Genomic DNA, 18,109 nt, shown 5'->3' on the forward strand with positions numbered 1-18,109 from the left:
TGATTGTGGTTCACCTGTAAAAATATATACCACAATCAGCAAAACTTTCACTTCTACAACCTGTCACACTACATTTTTTACCCATTTTTTAAATATTTCGCAATTAAATGCTGAGCGCCACCATTCACGTGTTGTGGAAATATCTCGAAAATATGTCATCAAGTTAGTAGTTAGTTAAGGATACCAATTAATATTCAAACTTTGTACAATATCTACCATATTCAAATTATATTATATAGCACTAAAATAGTATAAGAAAGTATTTAATTTCAGTAGTATCTTGATATAAATACTACCACAATGGTATGTTTTTAACATTGGCAACTTGTGCGAGTGAGACACCGCGCCCCACTTTTGCTATCTCAAGTGGACCGTTTTATGTAGTCTGGTAAGAACACCTTTCTGTCTCCGTGATAAAGTTCAATTTACTATAACAAAAAAAGTTAAAGTGTGCTCCATTTTATATTTCCATGAGTAGTCCGAACTAGGCTCTAGTGATGAAAAAAATTGACATATTGACATTGACAGTCCAAATTCTACCTGAAAATACGTTTTTATTGATCGGACTTCAGAGAATTTAAGTTAATACCCATCCTATATATTTTTTATAATATCAGTTGTAAATAAACAAAAGGTATGGTAAATTTGATGGATACTTTGATGATTAATACGGTGACGGACGGAGCTATGACTTTCTTGCGCCATATCGTAAGTTGCCAATCCATTCATTGTCGAATGATAAGGCAAAATATTATCTAGTCAAACCCGATTGACGTAAATGATTTGCATGTCCAATTTAATTATCTATTTGCGCAATCCGATTACCTTGTTTTCCATTTGGATTTTTAGGGCGTGTTTAAGTCCAAGACCGTAGAGGCTCCACCAGTAACCATTATAGTAAAGATGCCTCTGTGGGAGTTGGCGCAAGAAGCTGGGCCGTTCGTGCGGCTCGCCGGCCTGAGCGGAGCTTCCGCCGTAGTGCTGGGAGCTATGGGTGCCCATCGCACTTTCCCAGAAACGGAAACAAAAGAAGACCTGAGGAAAATATTTGATACTGCTAATCGGTTCCATTTCCTGCACACTTTGGCGCTAATGACAGTGCCACTTTGCAAAAGACCTTTCATTGTAAGTTTTTAAGCTTGCAATATATAGCAATTCAGAAATCACATTATTAAGAATGTGTGTGGATGGGGAGATGACATGAAACGAACGCGAGTGAATGATGAGATGATGGGTGACAGAAAGATATGGAAGAAAAAGACATGCTGCGCCGACCCCAAATGAATGGGATAAGGGCAAGCGAATGATGATGTGTGTAAATATGTTTTACTGTTATTACAGGCTGGAGCATTCTTCATGGCAGGGATGGGGTTGTTCTGTGGAACCTGTTACTACCATGCATTCACTGGAGACCGCAGTTTGCGTAGACTAACACCAATAGGGGGTTCATGTCTCATACTTGGCTGGATTGCAATGGTATTTTAAGAATAATAGAATGTATTATGTAATTATCAGTCATAACTGTGTAATTTATTACTTCATTTATATTAGAATCAATTACATGATAAACACTGTCCACAGTAAAAAGTGCTCATGCATAATATGGTAAATCCTTTAAATGAATGTGAATTCTCAAGCAGCTATTTTTATTCATAATTTGTGAATATCAAACTACATAATATAAATACAAATATGATATAGTCTTAGGTTGTCATTGAATTTTAGTAATATTTATTCTCACGTTAATAACATTTTTTTACAATATCTTCTGGCAGGCTTTACAGGTGTATTCCCATCTGTGCCCGGCCCCTGACTGGGGAGTGATTGAATTATTCATTCCCATCTATCCCCAGCGGGCGACATTTGTATTATAACAAATACAGGAACTGAGGCAGTCACAGATGGGAAGGATTCATTCCCATTTATCCCCTCCGGCCACAGATAGGATTGGATCCTTCCTATTTGTGTCTGGCGGGGACAGATGGATTGCAACTAAACCCATCTCCAAGTTTTTCTGTTAAAAGTATTTATTATTAATATATTTCTAATTATATTCAGATTCAAATAGTTCTTAGGTTTTGTAGAATTTAATTTTAAAACAAAAAAATGCCTTCCATACAATAACAACTTTCAGTGCTCGAAGTGGAAAGTCTTCCTGACTACCACAAATAGAAAAGAGTCTCAAAATGTATTTTTTGGTGACATGACATTTTTATGTGCGTAAAACAGCTTTTAAATAACAACAGTGACATTGTAGCAGAAAGCAAGTGAAGATTATCAGAAAACTCTGTACAAGGATATTAAAAATATGATTTAATTATATTTGGTGAAAACTCATACATTCCCAATACATTATAATACAATTGTATTTTTGTTATATAGTATTACATATAAATACAGATTATGAAAAAATAAAAAAACTGCTTGAAAATGCGCATTCTGTAAAAAGATATACCAAATCAAGCATGACCTTTTTATCAGGGACTATTTTTAAATGTCATTATTAGGTATGGGTATATTATTAGAGAATGCATGTATTGTAGGGTTTTCTAGACCAAAACCATTTTTAGTATGAGCTTAGCAATATAACTTATTTGAACCCTGTTTCTGTTCTTCCAGTTTACTTGTCAAACTCAAATAACTTGTGTAGCGGATAATGTTCACTGCTTATATAAGATAGAAGTGTTAATTTTACATCTAAATACATATTTTTTGCTTACTATATTCCTTCATTTCGTCGATTCAAAAATTATTTTCTAATTCAGCAACCACATAGTCTTTGCCTCATTGTATTTTTAAATATTTAAGAGATAAGGGCTGCACAGAGTAATTAATCCCATCTGTAACTCAATACACTTCTTTGCTGTCTAAAAATAGAGACAAGTAATTGTTATAAAAGTAGACTCAAATACATTGTTAATTGTCTACAAGAAAATTGGGTTTTTTATTCAGTCATTATAATATTTTTAAATAATTTAATTGTGAGACAGAAAGGTCACTGAAAGATTCCTATGTTGGGTTAGTTATTTCACTATTTAGTGTGTAAAATATGCATATTTTACACACTAAATAGTGAAATAACTTACGGTTAAATATTTTTATTTATTTATTAATGTAAACTTGAAAACTCTTTCTTAGAGTTGCAAAGCGTCCGTCACTTTCAATAAGTGACCGTCATTTTTTATAAATGACCGGTCATTTATGACATTTATGGTCATCATGGACATTTAAATTTACAGGTTTTGGGTAATAATTAGCTTTATTTCATGGGCAGAACAGAACTCTGATTTGACAAAAAAAGGGACCAATCTGTATATCTGGTCGCCAATTCTAGCAAAAAAGCGGCACGGCCTTACCATCCTCTTTTCGAAGCATTTCAGGCCATTTTCGACCCCCTATAACTTTGTTGTGAATAAAACTAGAAGCCTGAATTTTCAGTAACAAAGCAGGCATTGTATAAAAACAGTGTATTTCAAATTTCATTCAATTTGAACCAGTAGTTTAAGAATTAGTAGTCAAAGAGTTAATATTGTCACTCACTCACTGACTGACCGGTCATCAAAAGGCACTTCTAGCCGACTTAGAAGCTTCAAATCTATCGATATGTATAGAATGAAAAGGCTTCCAAACGGTACAAGCAAAATCAAGACGGCTACGGACATAGATGTTGTAAAGTATTTTATAAGTTGATGAATTTTTGAAAGGTAAACACATTGTGACACGTAAAATAAAACCTAAGGTCACTGTGGACAAGACCGTCTACAAGGCAAGTACGTCAACACGTTATAACTTTTGAATTTGAAAGCGTTTGCCGGTCTAGCGTCGAGTTTATAAGTCTGTTTTTCGTGCTAGTTCCCTCACTCTAAAACAGATGGCGCTGTGACAACGAACTTCAGAGCAATCGGCCTAAACAAGTCATTATGTGTATGGAACTCGAAGTGATAGTGCGACAGTCTCTGCAAATAAAATTGTTAAAAATAGTTTATAACAAGATTTTGCACCAGAAATTGACTACGTAAGTAATATAAGACCCTCATCAAATTATCAGATATTGGCTTAGTTTTGTAATTATACGTTCCATTTCCATCATTCATCACATAAAAATTTGGTTAAGTTGGAAAGTCCGTCTACTATGCACAGGGCAAGTCCGTCATATGCCGTCAAGTAAAGTAGGGCAACACTCAAAAAGCAGTATTGCGCTAAGAAAAGCAGCAATGTACAGTCAGCGTCAAATACTTTGTAGCAGTCAAAGTGGCCAAATAGTTCGGTACACCATACTAAATATATGGTGTACCGAACTATTTGGCCACTTTGGTTGCTACAAATTATTTGACGCTGACTGTACTTACATCGAACCAATACGTGTAATTTTCATGTTTCATAACACTTTTTTTTTCTAACTGGTGGACCCTGGTGTTCTGAGGCGAAAACCTTTATTAAAAATCTGGGGCGGCGGTAAGAGAGAGAGGTTTGGGTCCCCGTTCTGGCTCATACCTGGTCCAGCAAATATCATTGGCGGTACAGCGCGGTACTGCGGCCAGTATTTTTGGAACTTTTGCGCCGGGTACGTGTCGTCTCGGGCTCGGGGATTAACAGGGAGCCGTAGGTAGTTTTAGGCTTGACAGACAGATGAAGTGTGCGAAAGGGAAGCCATCACGTATATGAACAAGCCATGAGTGCGAAAGAGGCAGACTACATATGAGAAAACGTAACCATTTTTTGAGTTCGAAGTCGGCCGAGGCAGCCAAGATAATATTGCCGTATTTTTTGACGTGAAAACTATAAGAGAATCAAAAAGAAAAATATATATTAAGTAATTTAGTGAAGATGGTGTCATGTTGTGTTCCGGGTTGTAGTGTTTCAATGCCAAAAAACCCAGGAAAATACTCATTTCACAGGTAATTATGATATTCCTAGCGAAATTTTCGTAACGATATTTTATCAAATTAACAGCATAAAAAGTGTAAAAAGTTTTTCTTCAATTGTGTGTTAATATTTCATCATATTAGTCAATAATTTAGAAGCGCTGGCGGCCTAGCGGTAAGAGCGTGCAAGTTGCAATCCGGAGGTCGCGGGTTCAAACCCGGCTCGTGAGTTTTTCGGGACGAAATATCATTTGATATATACCAGTCGCTTTTCGGTGAAGAAAAACATCGTAAGGAAACCGGACTAATCCCAACAAGACCTAGTTTACCCTCTGGGTTGGAAGGTTAGATGGCAGTCGCTTTCGTAAAAACTAGTGCCTACGCCAAATCTTGGAATTAGTTGTCAAGCGGACCCCAGGCTCCCATGAGCCGTGGCAAAATGCCGGGACAACGCGAGGAAGAAGAAAAGTCAATAATTTAGAATATTTTGTGTAAAAACCTAAACTGTTACTTTATACGCTAGGGCTTGACAAAATGTTCATATGACTGTATCGAATAACTTGTCGGAATATTAGTATACCCTAATTCATAATCCAATTCCATCAAATCTACCAAGAAATGTCACTGTCACAATGACAGCTGTCAACGCCAGTTGACGGACCAGATGCCACCAACTATTTTGGAATAATAAAAAATATAATTATATCACTGAAGGTGACGAAGTTAATAAAATCCGTTTTTGTATGGAATACGGAAGCTACGTCACTATCCCGGCAAAACGTCCCACTTTGTCGCTTGTCATAATTATGCCTTGACAGGTTATTCGTATAAAGATAAAGCAAATCTTCCATTTTCTATACCTTTAATAAAACGCCAACTACATAAATACCGGGTTTTTGTTGAACGTGTCGCTTATACTTCGACTCTTAGATGATTGTTATGTATAACATATATAAGCAAATAATATGTATTCACTATACGTACAAAATAACTGTCAAAGGTATCGTCTTTAAGCACTTATAATTTATACAGTACAAGCCTTGCTCAGTTGCAGTGGCGGATTTACCAGCAGGCTGAGTAGGCTCGAGCCTAGGGCGGCAAATTTGGGGAACGATTTTTTTTTTTACCTCATAGAAATCAAAAAGATTTTTCTATGACGGTTTTCTGATGTCTTACATACTCTTGGCTCGTCTCAGTCGTTTTTTGTCACGTTCTTAAATTCGTCCCTTTCTGCTTTCGTCACCCATTCTTCATTCGTCACTGTCGATATTTGGCTATTTCTTATTCCGGCTTAGTTCGGTATTCGTCAACATCATCTTTAGGCATGTTCAATGTTAGTCTATGTTGTTTTTAGACTCACTCGTTATTCGTATTTTTTTTCACGGCACGTTCGTTGTTGGTCCTATTCGATTTTTGGCAAGTTCTTAATTCATCTTATTCTGCATTCGTCACTTACGCTGGAAGTCTTTGTCATCTTTGGTCATGTTTGCTGTTTGTCTTTTCCTAGCGTAGCGTTGGGTATTAGTAATGAAGGAAGCCATAAACAAGAAACTTTATGTTTTCATTTCCTGATGTTATCGCCTACATTTCGGAACTGATTTGAAACAATATACAGGATGGAAAGATCGAATGCCACATAAATGGCAACTGCCTTAATCATTGTAAATAGCACATTATGTGTAAAGGAGACCTACCAGTCACGGGACAGTAGTGTCCGGACCTTTGGAAGGCGTTAGCTTCGTTATTATTATGCTTTGTAATTTTTCATTCATGCCGCCTAAAACAAACCAATAAACTATATAGTCAAATAGTGAGTGGGGCGAATATCGAAAGAGATAAACAGAGAATGTGTTCAACAAAGAAATATATAAATTACTAAAGAGGCGAAATAAGAAAAACTCGAACTTAGAATAGTCCCAAAAACGACAAGACAAATAAAGAGTGAGTCTAAAAACAACATAGACTAACATTGAACAAGCCGAAAGATGATGTTGACGAATACCGAACTAAGCCGGAATAAGAAATAGCCAAATATCGACAGTGACGAATGAAGAATGGGTTACGAAAGCAGAAACGGACGAATTTAAGAACGTGACAAAAAACGACTGAGACGAGCCAAGAGTATACCTTACAGATAGAAGTCTGCAACAAATTTTGTCGATGACTTTTCTCTCTCACTTGTCATTGCACATTCCGAGAGTAGCAAACTTCCATATTCTAGAGTAAAACAGCTAGTTCGCCGCCCCTCAAGCAGTAATCGGCCTCTCGCCTCTGCGCCCTTTGCCCACACTTCTTATGAGTGAAAAGAGCGCAATTGTAAAAAATATGCCCCTCTTCCCACTAACAACCCATACATGCCGGTCTTACTACTGGTTGGAGGCTACGAACTGGATGGTTTGTATATAATTTTTCGATTTTTATTCGAATATAATGAATAATTTTACCGATTTCAATCTTATGTATCGACTATTATGTGTTTCACATGCACTAGTAGCTTCAGAAAATTCGATTGGAAAATTATTTTACGTGCAATTTCAACGAAATTGTTGCATTGTAAAAATAATGTATGATATGACAATTGTTGAGGCAAGGGCGGCAAAAACTATATTCAGCCTATACCTTGAAAATTTGTAAATCCGCCACTGCTCAGTTGGGGACTAGAGTATTTTTAAAACATGCTGGGTACGGTGGCAGGTGTCATCTCAATACAATTTATAATCTTAACTGCCAAAGTGTATTTAGAACTAGTGAGTATTATATTCTTTGTTTAGAACCCATCGGTTATTTTCTGGTTACCCCTTTTTGTTTGAAAAATACTATAAGTGACAGACGTCAAATGCCGAATTAAGTGACAACTTGACAAGTGAGTTTAATTTCCGCCATAAATCCATCAAGGTACCCATTAGAGTGTATTACACTATCCTGTTCTTGTCGTTTTCAAAGTTACGTTTCAAAGTATAATAATAAATAATACACATCTTAAGACGAGAATGTAATTGTATTAAAACGGAATACCAAATATTGTTTAGACCTGAAGTATTACATAGTCGAGTTTTGTAAATACAGGTCCGAAAATTTAAAGAACTAATTATGTACAGTCGCACACAGTATTTTTCTAAGACAGTGGCAAACAACTAAAATGAAAAATATAATCGAATTAAGTACCTACATAAGAGTAAATCAATTTGGTTATAGATATTTGCCTACAAGTAAGCATTAAAAAATACAACAGTTGTACTGTAGAGTATGAATATTCATAAATTGACTGCAATCCAGTTGTATTATGATCCTATAGACAAGCGCCACCGAGCTCCACGTGCCGCGCTTCAAATGAAGATTTGATTTAGATATCATTATCAGTTATTTAATTGACAGATTAAAGTGCTTGAGTAGGAAAAGACACTTAGAACATTAATATGCAAATGTAATATTTTAAAACCATTAACGAATTTATCTAAAATAATAATAACATAAATATGCCAAACCGTAAAATTGCGGCTTGCCAGCATAAATAAAACACTTGATTGATTCAATATGTTTACATAGTTTTATTGAAATAGTTACATATTAAAATTTTGCACTTTTACTCTTTAATGAAACTTAAATGATAATGAAAACATACACCGTTTGGTAATAAATGCTATTTTAACTTTTGATTCTTGAAGGATAAATCCAGAGGTCCTTCAAACGTAATGGAGCTTATTATATTTATAACTATGATATAACAGTGCAGCGGTACAGGCGACGCGATCTCGGCGAGGGGCGGGCCCGGCGGCCTCTGCCGCGACACGTCACACCACGAATTGTCTCGCAGAATCACGCCACACACTTCCATATACTACTATGACGAGAGTCGTTAGTCTCCCTATAGTGTCGATAAAGAAATGTACAAAGCTATCACATTACGTTAACACAGAATATAATATAATTATATCAATTGTAAAAAAAGAATTCAAAGAAGAAAACAAAATGATAATAAATGTCCGAACAGCACTTTTAGTGTCTGTAACGAAATATAAATCACTCTGATTGCACATAAACTGTATGCCCTGAATCGGATTGCACGCGACGCACACACCGTACTAATTTGTGGTACAAACACAGTTGGAACACAGTAACACGCGAGCCAAGCGTCGGGTCGAACGGATGGCGGCTTTGCTGAGTGTGGAGGGGTATCGGATCACAGGCGAAACGTAGACGTCGAGAGCGGAGGCGAACGTTTAGGACAAGTGGAAGGAGTGCTGGCCCTCGGAGGAGGCCAGCCGCAGCTTGGCGCGCATCACTTCGGCGTTGCTGTAGTCGGGCAGCTTGAGGTAGTTGACGCACGTCATCACCGACGGCAGGTACTCGTCCGGGTCCAGTGACGACTCCAGGGATTTGCGTACCACCGTCAGAGGCGGATTTAGGGCCTTGAAACCTGCACACACATACATTAATTACTAAATACTGCTTGCAAAAGTATTAATTAAATAGACAAAAGCTTGCGAGTGGTAATCAGCTTACCTCCAGTGGGCAGACGGGGGCTGCCCGTGACGAACTGCAGGAAGAGGCGCTGCTCGTCGCGGCTGTAGGAAGCGAGGATGTCGATGAGCATGCGGATGGCGCGCGACTCGGCCGTGTAGCCGTGGTCGGGCCGGATGCACTCGGCCAGCATGCGCGGCTCCCACCGCACCTCGCGACCGCCTGTCACGATAATCACCATCATTTTAATCTTTCAATTCGTTTATCATTTCATTGTCACAATAATTTTATCATATCATAAGCAAATTTAATCCATATTTAATCAAATTCATATCCGGAGTTTTTTAAAGCTTTCTAAATTAAAAAAGGTAATAGGCGGGTCCACACAGGGCGATTAATAATAATAATACTAAATATTCTTTATCGTACACCACATATCGAAAAGGAGAATACAAAGAGAACACAAATTAAAAATACGCGCGCGATTATACGCGCGAGGCAGTTTCCTCACGCACAAAACGGCCAGTGAGCCGTGGCTCGGCAGAGGTGGCGCGCTCAGGCGAGGAAAACACGCGCGCCGCCTTGCCCGAGGCACGTCTACACTGGCCGTTTTGTGCGTGAGGAAATTGCCTCGCCTAATTAGGTAAGAATTAAATAATTACTTTATGTAATTCTAATTTGTGTGTGTGTGAAAACTATATATTTAAGTCAATTCTACAAATTCTTATGAGAATAAAGAATCTTTAAACCAAAAACTTTACCTGACGGGCTTCCGCAAAACACTTGCTCTAGCTCTTCTGGGTAGAATATTTTGAGATTACTCAACGGGAATACTGATTCGAATCCTTCTTTGAACGCTTCCAGTTGACGAATCACGCCTGTAATATAAATTGGTAATGTTTGTAGACTACTATGTAATAGGGCCATTCCATCTGTATTCGACAAATGGGGTGCGCCGTGTGATTTTTAATTTGAATAAAAAAAATTGAGAACTATCCTTAAGGTGTCAGGAAAGATAAGCCACCACCATTTATTTATTTTATCTTTTAATTTCAGAGCAGTGTCCATTCGAAGCAAAAAATCGGGTCAAATTCCTACTTGTACATAATGTGATCTAACTTTTGATTTAGAATAGGTAACCAAATAAATCTTTCTTTTTTTGATTAGGTGTGAAATGAGTATTCTATATTGTATGTCATAAGTTAGCTAAACCAACTACAAACAAAATGGTGGCCATCTAACATGTTCACGCTTTCGGTCCATTTTTACGATTTTCAACTATTTTCTGTGGCAACCCTGTAGCACATCAAGAGTTACTTTTTTCTAAAATATAATGTCCTCGCCCTTCTTATACTGTTAAATAAATAATCATCGTAGAATATTATCTTCAATTTGAAAAGTAGTTTTTAAAATTGAGAATTTCGAAAAATGGTCAAAGACATAGACATACATTTTATTTTTTCCTCCACATGGGTTATTTGGGAGTCAAAGTTGTCAATTTTTCGAAATTCTCAATTTTCACAACTACTTTTTTAATTGAAGATAATATTCTACGGCAATAAAATTAATTTAATATAAGAAGGGCAAGGACATTATATTTTAGAAAAAATTAACTCTTGATGTGCTATAGGGTTGCCACAGAAAATAGTTGAAAATCGTAAAAGTGGACCGAAAGCGTGAACATGCTAGATGGCCACCATTTTGTTTGTAGTTGGTTTAGCTAACTTTTGTCATACAATATAAAATACTCATTTCACACCAAATTAAATAAAGAAAGATTTATTTGGTTACTCATTCTAAATCAAAAGTTAGACCACATTATGTACAGTGAACCAATTTGAATCCTAGGCCACTATAGAACCTTGTCGCTTTAACTACTCTATACATGACATGCATCACTCAATAAGCACTGTCGTAGAAGTCATTATGACATGGTTCTATAGTGGCCTAGGAATCAAATTGGTTGACCGTACAAGTAGAAATTTGACCCGATTTTTTCCTTCGAATGGACACTGCTCTGAAATTAAAAAAAAAAAAAAAAAAATGGTGGTTGTCTAACTCTTCTGGTATCATAAAGTTATCCTCAATTTTTTTCAATTTAATCAAAATACATGCGGCGCACTTTTCATTTCAAATTTGTCGAAATCAGATGGAATGGCCCAATATCAGAAAAAGTTTGTAACATAAGTTTGGCTTTGTATTGTAGATCTTTTAGTAAAGGACTGTTAACTGCTAGAGTCCGCATAAGCTTACAGAGTGTGGAAAAGCCACCATAAACGTCTACTTCCTAAGTAAAATGAATTGTGTTTAAAATGGCGTCACGCGTGAGAACACTTTGTCGGGTTGCAGGGTTGTTGGATGGAGTTAGGGGATCAGCGTCGGTCGGAGCTCACAAGTAGCGAAGTGCGTACCTTCATAGAGCAACCAGTGCGTGACGAGCGTGATGTAGTCGTGCAGGTTGTGCGCGGTGACGGGCAGGTCGCGGCCGCCGCGCCGCAGCTCCGTGCAGCCGTCGCCCGGCAGGATGAAGTCCAGCCCCAGCTCCTCGATCGGGCACCCGTCCAACTCCAAACTGCTGATCTGTAACGACCGCAACCAATATGTCTTATACTAACATTGTTTCAGTACGCAATATCTACGCTTTACTTCACTGTATAATACATTATATAGAAGACGTTTTGTTCAATCATTCCCGCCGAGCTTACCTTGTATATAAAAATATTAAATTAGTGTGTATAAACGATAATCGCAAAGTAGCGAAAAGAGTATAGCAAAAAATGTAAAAAAGGCAAAAAGTGAATTATTTTTTATGAATATGAGCAATGTGCATGCATCACCAACGCTACGGTATCAAAAGATGGACCTACGCTTGTTTTATCTTAAAAGGTTGTTGTGTTTATTATTATTTATCGATAATGTTAGGTTACCAAGTGTTGTTTCTGTTCGGGCGTGTGCGAGTCGTCCTCGTTGATGAGCGTGGCGCGCTCGGCCACGCGGCGCAGGCGGCACAGCGAGCGCCACAGCTCGGGCGCCACGTGCCTCACGTCGCTCAGGCACAGCCACCGCTCCTCGCCCACCACCCAGCGGTACATCGACACCGACAGAGGGATATCCACCTGCACCACAACACTCCACTTACACCTCTTTCCCATTGATCTCCAGTTTTTTGCGAGTACGGTTTTCTGCAGGATCCAGTTTTCTGTAGCATGTGTGCAGTATCCCGCAAACAGAATGCTCATGTGAAGGTTACGCACGTATACTACTAAAACGGAATCCAGTAGAAAAAAGTACTCGCAAAAAAACGGGAACTGGGAAAGAGCTCTATGTATACACACTTCAGGACCATTTTTAGGGTTCCGTAGCCAAATGGCAAAAAACGGAACCCTTATAGATTCGTCATGTCCGTCTGTCTGTCCGATTCTGTCACAGCCACTTTTTTGATTAAGGGCCGGTTGACGTAGAACAAACCACAGTTGACGGACTGACTAACGTTACTCGGCAGTGAACTAAGGGTCAGATGCAGCAAACCGCCTGTCACCGTTAAAGTGTTCCCTAACTTTTATTGTATGGAAAGTTTCATAGTTTGCTGCTCGGTGACGTTGATCAGTCACTAATTGTGGTCGGTGCAATTAGGAAAAAGACTTCCCTTACAATAAAATTTTGCAAACTCTTTAACGGTGACAAACGTTTGCAACCAACCCTTAAATTACATTTACTTGAACGCAAGATATAAAATTATCAGTTCGAAGAATCTCATTGGCTCGCTAACATTAAAAGATACAGGTAATATAATTGTTTTATTTTATTTTATTACGTCAATACCCAAGTTTGGGGAATACTAATTGACGTAACTACAAGTAACGCAAAAAAAATAGGAATGTGGGTAATTAATAAGCATAAACATCTTACCATTCGTGAGTCCATTACAGCTTTAGCCATGAATTTGCCTAGAAAGCGGAATTTAGCTTTGACGCGCGAGAGATGAGATGCGCGCGCATTTCTGCCGATGGCCTGGGGGAAGAGACCGCACGGCCACGACACGAAGGTAGCGTCGGGCGCCGGCGACGGGATCGACGTCTCCTTCTCCAGCTCCGAGGGCTCTGCCGAGCGCTCCTCGTTTAAGCTGAGCGCGTCGCGCACGGACGACGCCAGGCGCGCCGCCACTTCCGCGGACGACCGGTCGGTCACCATAGGCGGTTGACTCTTCACTATTTCACCGCCAAACGAGTGCGGTTTCTGTTTAAAGTTTTCGCTACCGTGCCAGAGATCAAGATCAGCGCGCTGGAGCTCTTGCGAGACGAGCGCATAAAATTCGAGGGTCGGGCCAAGGCCTGTGCCCACTTCGTTTTCGTATTGAATTTCAAGCAGCGCTTTGGAGTGTGCGAACTCGTGCATAACATGTTCGGCTTGGCGTAGCACATTCTGCCGTTGCACGGTGCGCTTGCGGCGGTCGAGGCGCGGCGCCACGCGCTCCGTGTCGGCGCCCGCGCCGCCCGCGGCCGCCGCGCCGCCGCGCTCGCCGCCTGCTTCGATCAGCCTCTGTAGCGCGCGGTCGCGGTCGAACGACAACACGTAGAACAGTAAGTGACGACATTCGAACGGAAATATGAACGGGCTGAAAAAAAACATCTTAGGATCATGCCTATCTCAAAAATGTACAAAATGATGATTCTAACATTTAAAATCCGTAATAAAAGCCAATATTTTATTCGGCCTTCGCCGTGTTGCGGATTTTCAGTGATACTTATTTTATTGGTAAGGAGTGCTTTTAGACAACAAATGTTGAATCTCATTGAATCTTCCTGATGTAAACAGGAAGAAGGAAAGATTTCGCAATTTTAGACGGTTTCACCAAATAAATACAATTTTTTCCCAAATATGCAAAAAAAAGTATGATATTATTAACTTCAAAAAAGCCCTTCGTATGCACTTGTCAAAAAGTCCAAATTGTTTGGGACGTATACGGGACAAGGCATACGAAAGGGGGTGTGGGACATATTGCTTATTTGACAGTCTCACGAAAGTTCATAGTTTCACCACGTCGTTCTTTGGCGTCGCTTCACCACCGCCAACTTCACACTTAGCCATTACATAAGGTACGCACATTATTGCTATATGTAAGCTGTGTGACCTGGCACTATCTCAGGTCTAAAATATAATGTTGTCAGGCTTTACGCAAGTCAATACTCACCACGCATACGCAATCTTTTTCAACCAGGGCGGAAGATTTCCGGTCATTATAACTAAGGGGTCTTGAAGTTGTCTGTTGGCTTTGGCAGCAAGCTAAAAAGAGAAATAAGACAGAAAATAATTTTTTTATAATATCATATGTTGCTGGTTTAACTGATGTCAATGTTAGGTAAATAATGTAAGCTGAGAATGAGATAATTGAGCCGTCAATACCTTGGCATTGATGAAGTCAGCATTAGGCACGAGCGGACGGTGGTCGGGCAGGCAGGAGGCGCGGTACAGCGACGGCCAGTGCCGCGCCAGCGCGTGCAGCGCGCGCAGCAGCGCCAGCGCCGGCAGCGCCGCGTCCTTCACCTCGCGCTCGCCGCCGCTGCCGCCGCCGCCCGTCAGCAGCGGTGACCGCAGGATCATCACTAGCGGCGACTCGCGTGCTGGCACTACTCCATCTACATTAAGCACATTATCAACTACAAAACATAGTTTTCACAACAGTGAGACCTGGTTAGATCGATCTAGATCATCTAGAAGCATTTCATTACAATCAAACTGAATAAACCCAATGCCATGTAATCTGTTAAATTTAGAGACAATACTTTACACAAGTAAACACATGTATTTCGTACTAGTGTTTCAGGTAATACAACAAATAATATTGAAAGTGATAATATGAGGGTATGTAGTGCAGATTACCGTGCCACAGAACGTCCGGCTTGCGGCGGGAAGAGACCTTGGTGGGCTGGCCCTTGCCCTTGCGCGAGGCGGCGCTGTCGACGCGCGGCGGCTCGCTGGCCTCCACGGCGCGGTAGTAGATCGTGTGTGTTTGCACCCAGATGCCCGCATTCGCTATATATGTCAGATTATATATCACACTAAGTTCCTTAAGCGAAAAAACTTAGAAGCGAGGAATAAACAGAACATAAAGCCTTTCTTACACGCTTTTTGAAATAACTAGCACACATTTATAAATAAAAGACTATTCTCATATAGACAAGTAAAACTATGTCAGAGGAATATTAAAATAATTCCGTTTGGTCAATTTCATCTAGTATAAATACAAACAAATTTGGTGAAAATCAAATGACTTCTTAGGCACGCTAATAGCGCTAAACATTTTTAAGTCATAGGCGCTCTCACACTGGATTCAATGCGCACGTCGCTCCGATGTTTGAGCCAGACAACGCTATGCGCGTATTATAGCAACATCCCGCTCGCACATGGGAGCGACGTGCGAAGCGCATCCAGTGTGCCAATCGCCTTATAAGGATTTTTAGTATTATTGCGTAGCCGTAGTAATGGGCTCAAGTGTCGTTGAAGGTTTAAGCCGTTCAAGGCAGGAGGTAGGCGATGGAGAAGAGATGTGTATGGTCAGCAACTCACCGAGCGGAGTTTCAGTGTCAGTGTCGGCGTCGGTTTGCTCGCCGAACTGCCGCACGGCCTGGTACACCGTCATGTTGTAGGGCAGCACCGTGTCGCCGATCAGGAATTCTAGTTTGTGGTCGGTGCTGCGACAAACATATCTTATTAATCTATCTTATCATTATCTTATTTCGTAGTATAATCATACCTAAGGGACACCGTGCACTAATATTCAAAATATTGTTTGTGGTATTGTTTTACTTATTGTGTTTATAACAGTCAATCATATATGCTATAACAAGTAATTGAAAGTGTTTAAGGCGTTTTCACTTAACTGTGTACCATTAATGATCGGTTAGCAATCAAAAATCGGTCAATGTCAAACCCCTTACATTTTGTCAGAAGAGGGAGAGTTAGACGTGACTAAAACCAACTTAAGTTGCACTAGTACAAGTTAAAATGAAAATGCGTTTAAACAGCAAGGCGTAGTGTAGTGCGTACTCTGTGGGCTGGTGTATGGGCGGCGTGGCGAGCGAGTCCTCGACGTCGTCGTCGGAGCCGGCGTCGTCGTCCGACTGCGCGGCCGCCGTCGAGCCGTCGCGCGACCGCGCGCTGGCGTAGCCGCGCTGTGCTAGATACCTGCCAACCAACAAGGTGATGAAAAATCCACCAATAGGAACGTACACGACAAGGGCCATACGGAAGATAAAAGGATCCATTTCGTCACTGCAGCCACAGCTTAATCGAACTATACGGCCAAGCCAGGGAGGTATGTTCAGTTAGGATTGTCACATAAATCATAATATAGTGACATAAGGAGCGATTGCGGTAAGGTAAAAGACAAATTACAAATGTTTTGATAAGTAAGATAAAGCCTCAAGGTCGATATTTAAAATAATGACCCTTTTGAACGCCACGCCCAACGTGTCCGGCGCTTTATCATGAACCTAGGTCGGGATGCACGAATGTTGATATTGGGCTCAAAGGGTTAATGTGGGTTTATAACTCGACATGCAACGAATATAACAGAACAGTTGAATACAGTGTTTAACTGGACATTTTTATTTGTATTTGTATCCTTTTTTAAATGAAATACTAGATTAACTAAATAATTGTTAATTATTTATTTAATTTCACCTGACTTGACACTGTTCTTGTACAACCTATTTTAATTCCTGACATGTAAAACTCTTATATTTTACCAATAAACGAGTATGAGTACAAGTGAATGTTACCTTTCTATCGCTTGAACTAAGGCAAGCGGATCTATCCGTACGACACCACCTTTCCATTGCTTGAGATTAGTACAACTTGGGTGGCGTTTGAGATCACACTGTAATAAAACATATATTTTAGTTGTCATTTTTCCATAGCCATATGAAATCTGTAATATCAGGGTCATATGAAATACAAATAATATGAACGTAACGTATTTATAAAATAAGGACTATATTTTTTAAGCGGTTGGTGGTGCAAGCATTCATAGAGCGCCAACCGTCGAATACTAAAGATGCGCCTCAGACGCAAAAGCAATAAAACCGAAAGTGCTGCAATGTGTGTTTTCATGGGGTGATCTTGTTAAAATGTAATGATCAGGTTGTGAGATATGTATGATTTGACTTTGTCGGATGACAATATTATGTATTGTTAGTGCGCACTGACCATGAGCTGATGCGTGTTGAAGAACTTGAGCGCGGAGGTGGCGGGCCGCGCGGGCAGGTCGTGCACGCGCACGGGGAACTGCTCCAGGTGCGACACGCACGCGTTCACCTTGGCCACCAGCGCCGTCAGCGCGCTGCCGCCGCCGCCCAGCAGCGCGCCGCTGTCAGACCACTCACCGATGCTGCAATATAACCTCAACTATATACTGTCTAATTTTATTAAGTCATTTCCTGTCTCACTTAAATCTCATTCCTTGGTATGGTATGGTATGGCGCTTCAAACTAATTTAGATTAAGAACTATTATTTTTACTTTTGCATAGCATTTAAAGTATGGGTAACTCTAATGGTAAAATACAAGGGCGTCGCCAGCTGGGGAGAGGGGCAGTTTATTTGGCCGATGACCTGGGGGAGGGGGAGGGGCATACATACACGTAGGGTGCGACGCCAATGTTAAAGTAAACAATTTGGTGCCGGTATAGTCAATAGGCACCATTTTTGACTTAGTAGATTTTTAATCTCAGGTTTGAGTTGGTGATCGTGAATTAATAATTTAATATAGTCTAGTCGCACGCGA

General features: G+C 40.0%; 2 protein-coding genes and 1 long non-coding RNA gene across 10 annotated transcripts in view; 1 reads left to right on the forward strand and 2 right to left on the reverse strand.

The window, feature by feature from the left end:
• Positions 1–503: 503 nt before the first annotated feature.
• LOC133520235 (transmembrane protein 256 homolog) lies at positions 504–2,719 on the forward strand. The gene is made up of 3 exons (XM_061854613.1): positions 504–708; positions 850–1,125; positions 1,342–2,719. The coding sequence occupies exons 1-3, from the start codon at positions 637–639 to the stop codon at positions 1,483–1,485; spliced, it is 492 nt and encodes a 163-aa protein (XP_061710597.1). The 5' UTR covers positions 504–636; the 3' UTR covers positions 1,486–2,719.
• Positions 2,720–5,710: 2,991 nt separating this feature from the next.
• Positions 5,711–7,164, reverse strand: LOC133520253 (uncharacterized). Its single transcript, XR_009799733.1, has 2 exons — positions 6,993–7,164; positions 5,711–6,036 (listed from the first exon to the last, which is right to left on the reverse strand). It is a non-coding gene; the product is annotated as an uncharacterized LOC133520253 (long non-coding RNA).
• A 1,225-nt stretch (positions 7,165–8,389) lies between these two features.
• The window catches only part of LOC133519883 (E3 ubiquitin-protein ligase TRIP12), a 92,401-nt gene continuing 82,681 nt past the window's right edge, over positions 8,390–18,109 (reverse strand). For all 8 annotated transcript variants that reach the window (XM_061854080.1, XM_061854113.1, XM_061854105.1 and 5 more), the window contains 13 exons: positions 17,535–17,715; positions 17,108–17,205; positions 16,374–16,511; positions 15,894–16,018; positions 15,207–15,359; positions 14,730–14,962; positions 14,518–14,609; positions 13,236–13,941; positions 12,254–12,442; positions 11,738–11,906; positions 10,088–10,204; positions 9,369–9,548; positions 8,390–9,282 (listed from right to left, as the gene is read on the reverse strand). In XM_061854080.1, the coding sequence (XP_061710064.1) occupies positions 9,086–9,282; positions 9,369–9,548; positions 10,088–10,204; positions 11,738–11,906; positions 12,254–12,442; positions 13,236–13,941; positions 14,518–14,609; positions 14,730–14,962; positions 15,207–15,359; positions 15,894–16,018; positions 16,374–16,511; positions 17,108–17,205; positions 17,535–17,715 (2,578 nt within the window). In that variant the 3' untranslated portion in view covers positions 8,390–9,085. The remainder of the gene's footprint in view (positions 9,283–9,368; positions 9,549–10,087; positions 10,205–11,737; positions 11,907–12,253; positions 12,443–13,235; positions 13,942–14,517; positions 14,610–14,729; positions 14,963–15,206; positions 15,360–15,893; positions 16,019–16,373; positions 16,512–17,107; positions 17,206–17,534; positions 17,716–18,109) is intronic.

This window comes from Cydia pomonella, chromosome 1, assembly GCF_033807575.1.
Source record: "Cydia pomonella isolate Wapato2018A chromosome 1, ilCydPomo1, whole genome shotgun sequence".
Lineage (NCBI taxonomy): Eukaryota > Metazoa > Arthropoda > Insecta > Lepidoptera > Tortricidae > Cydia > Cydia pomonella.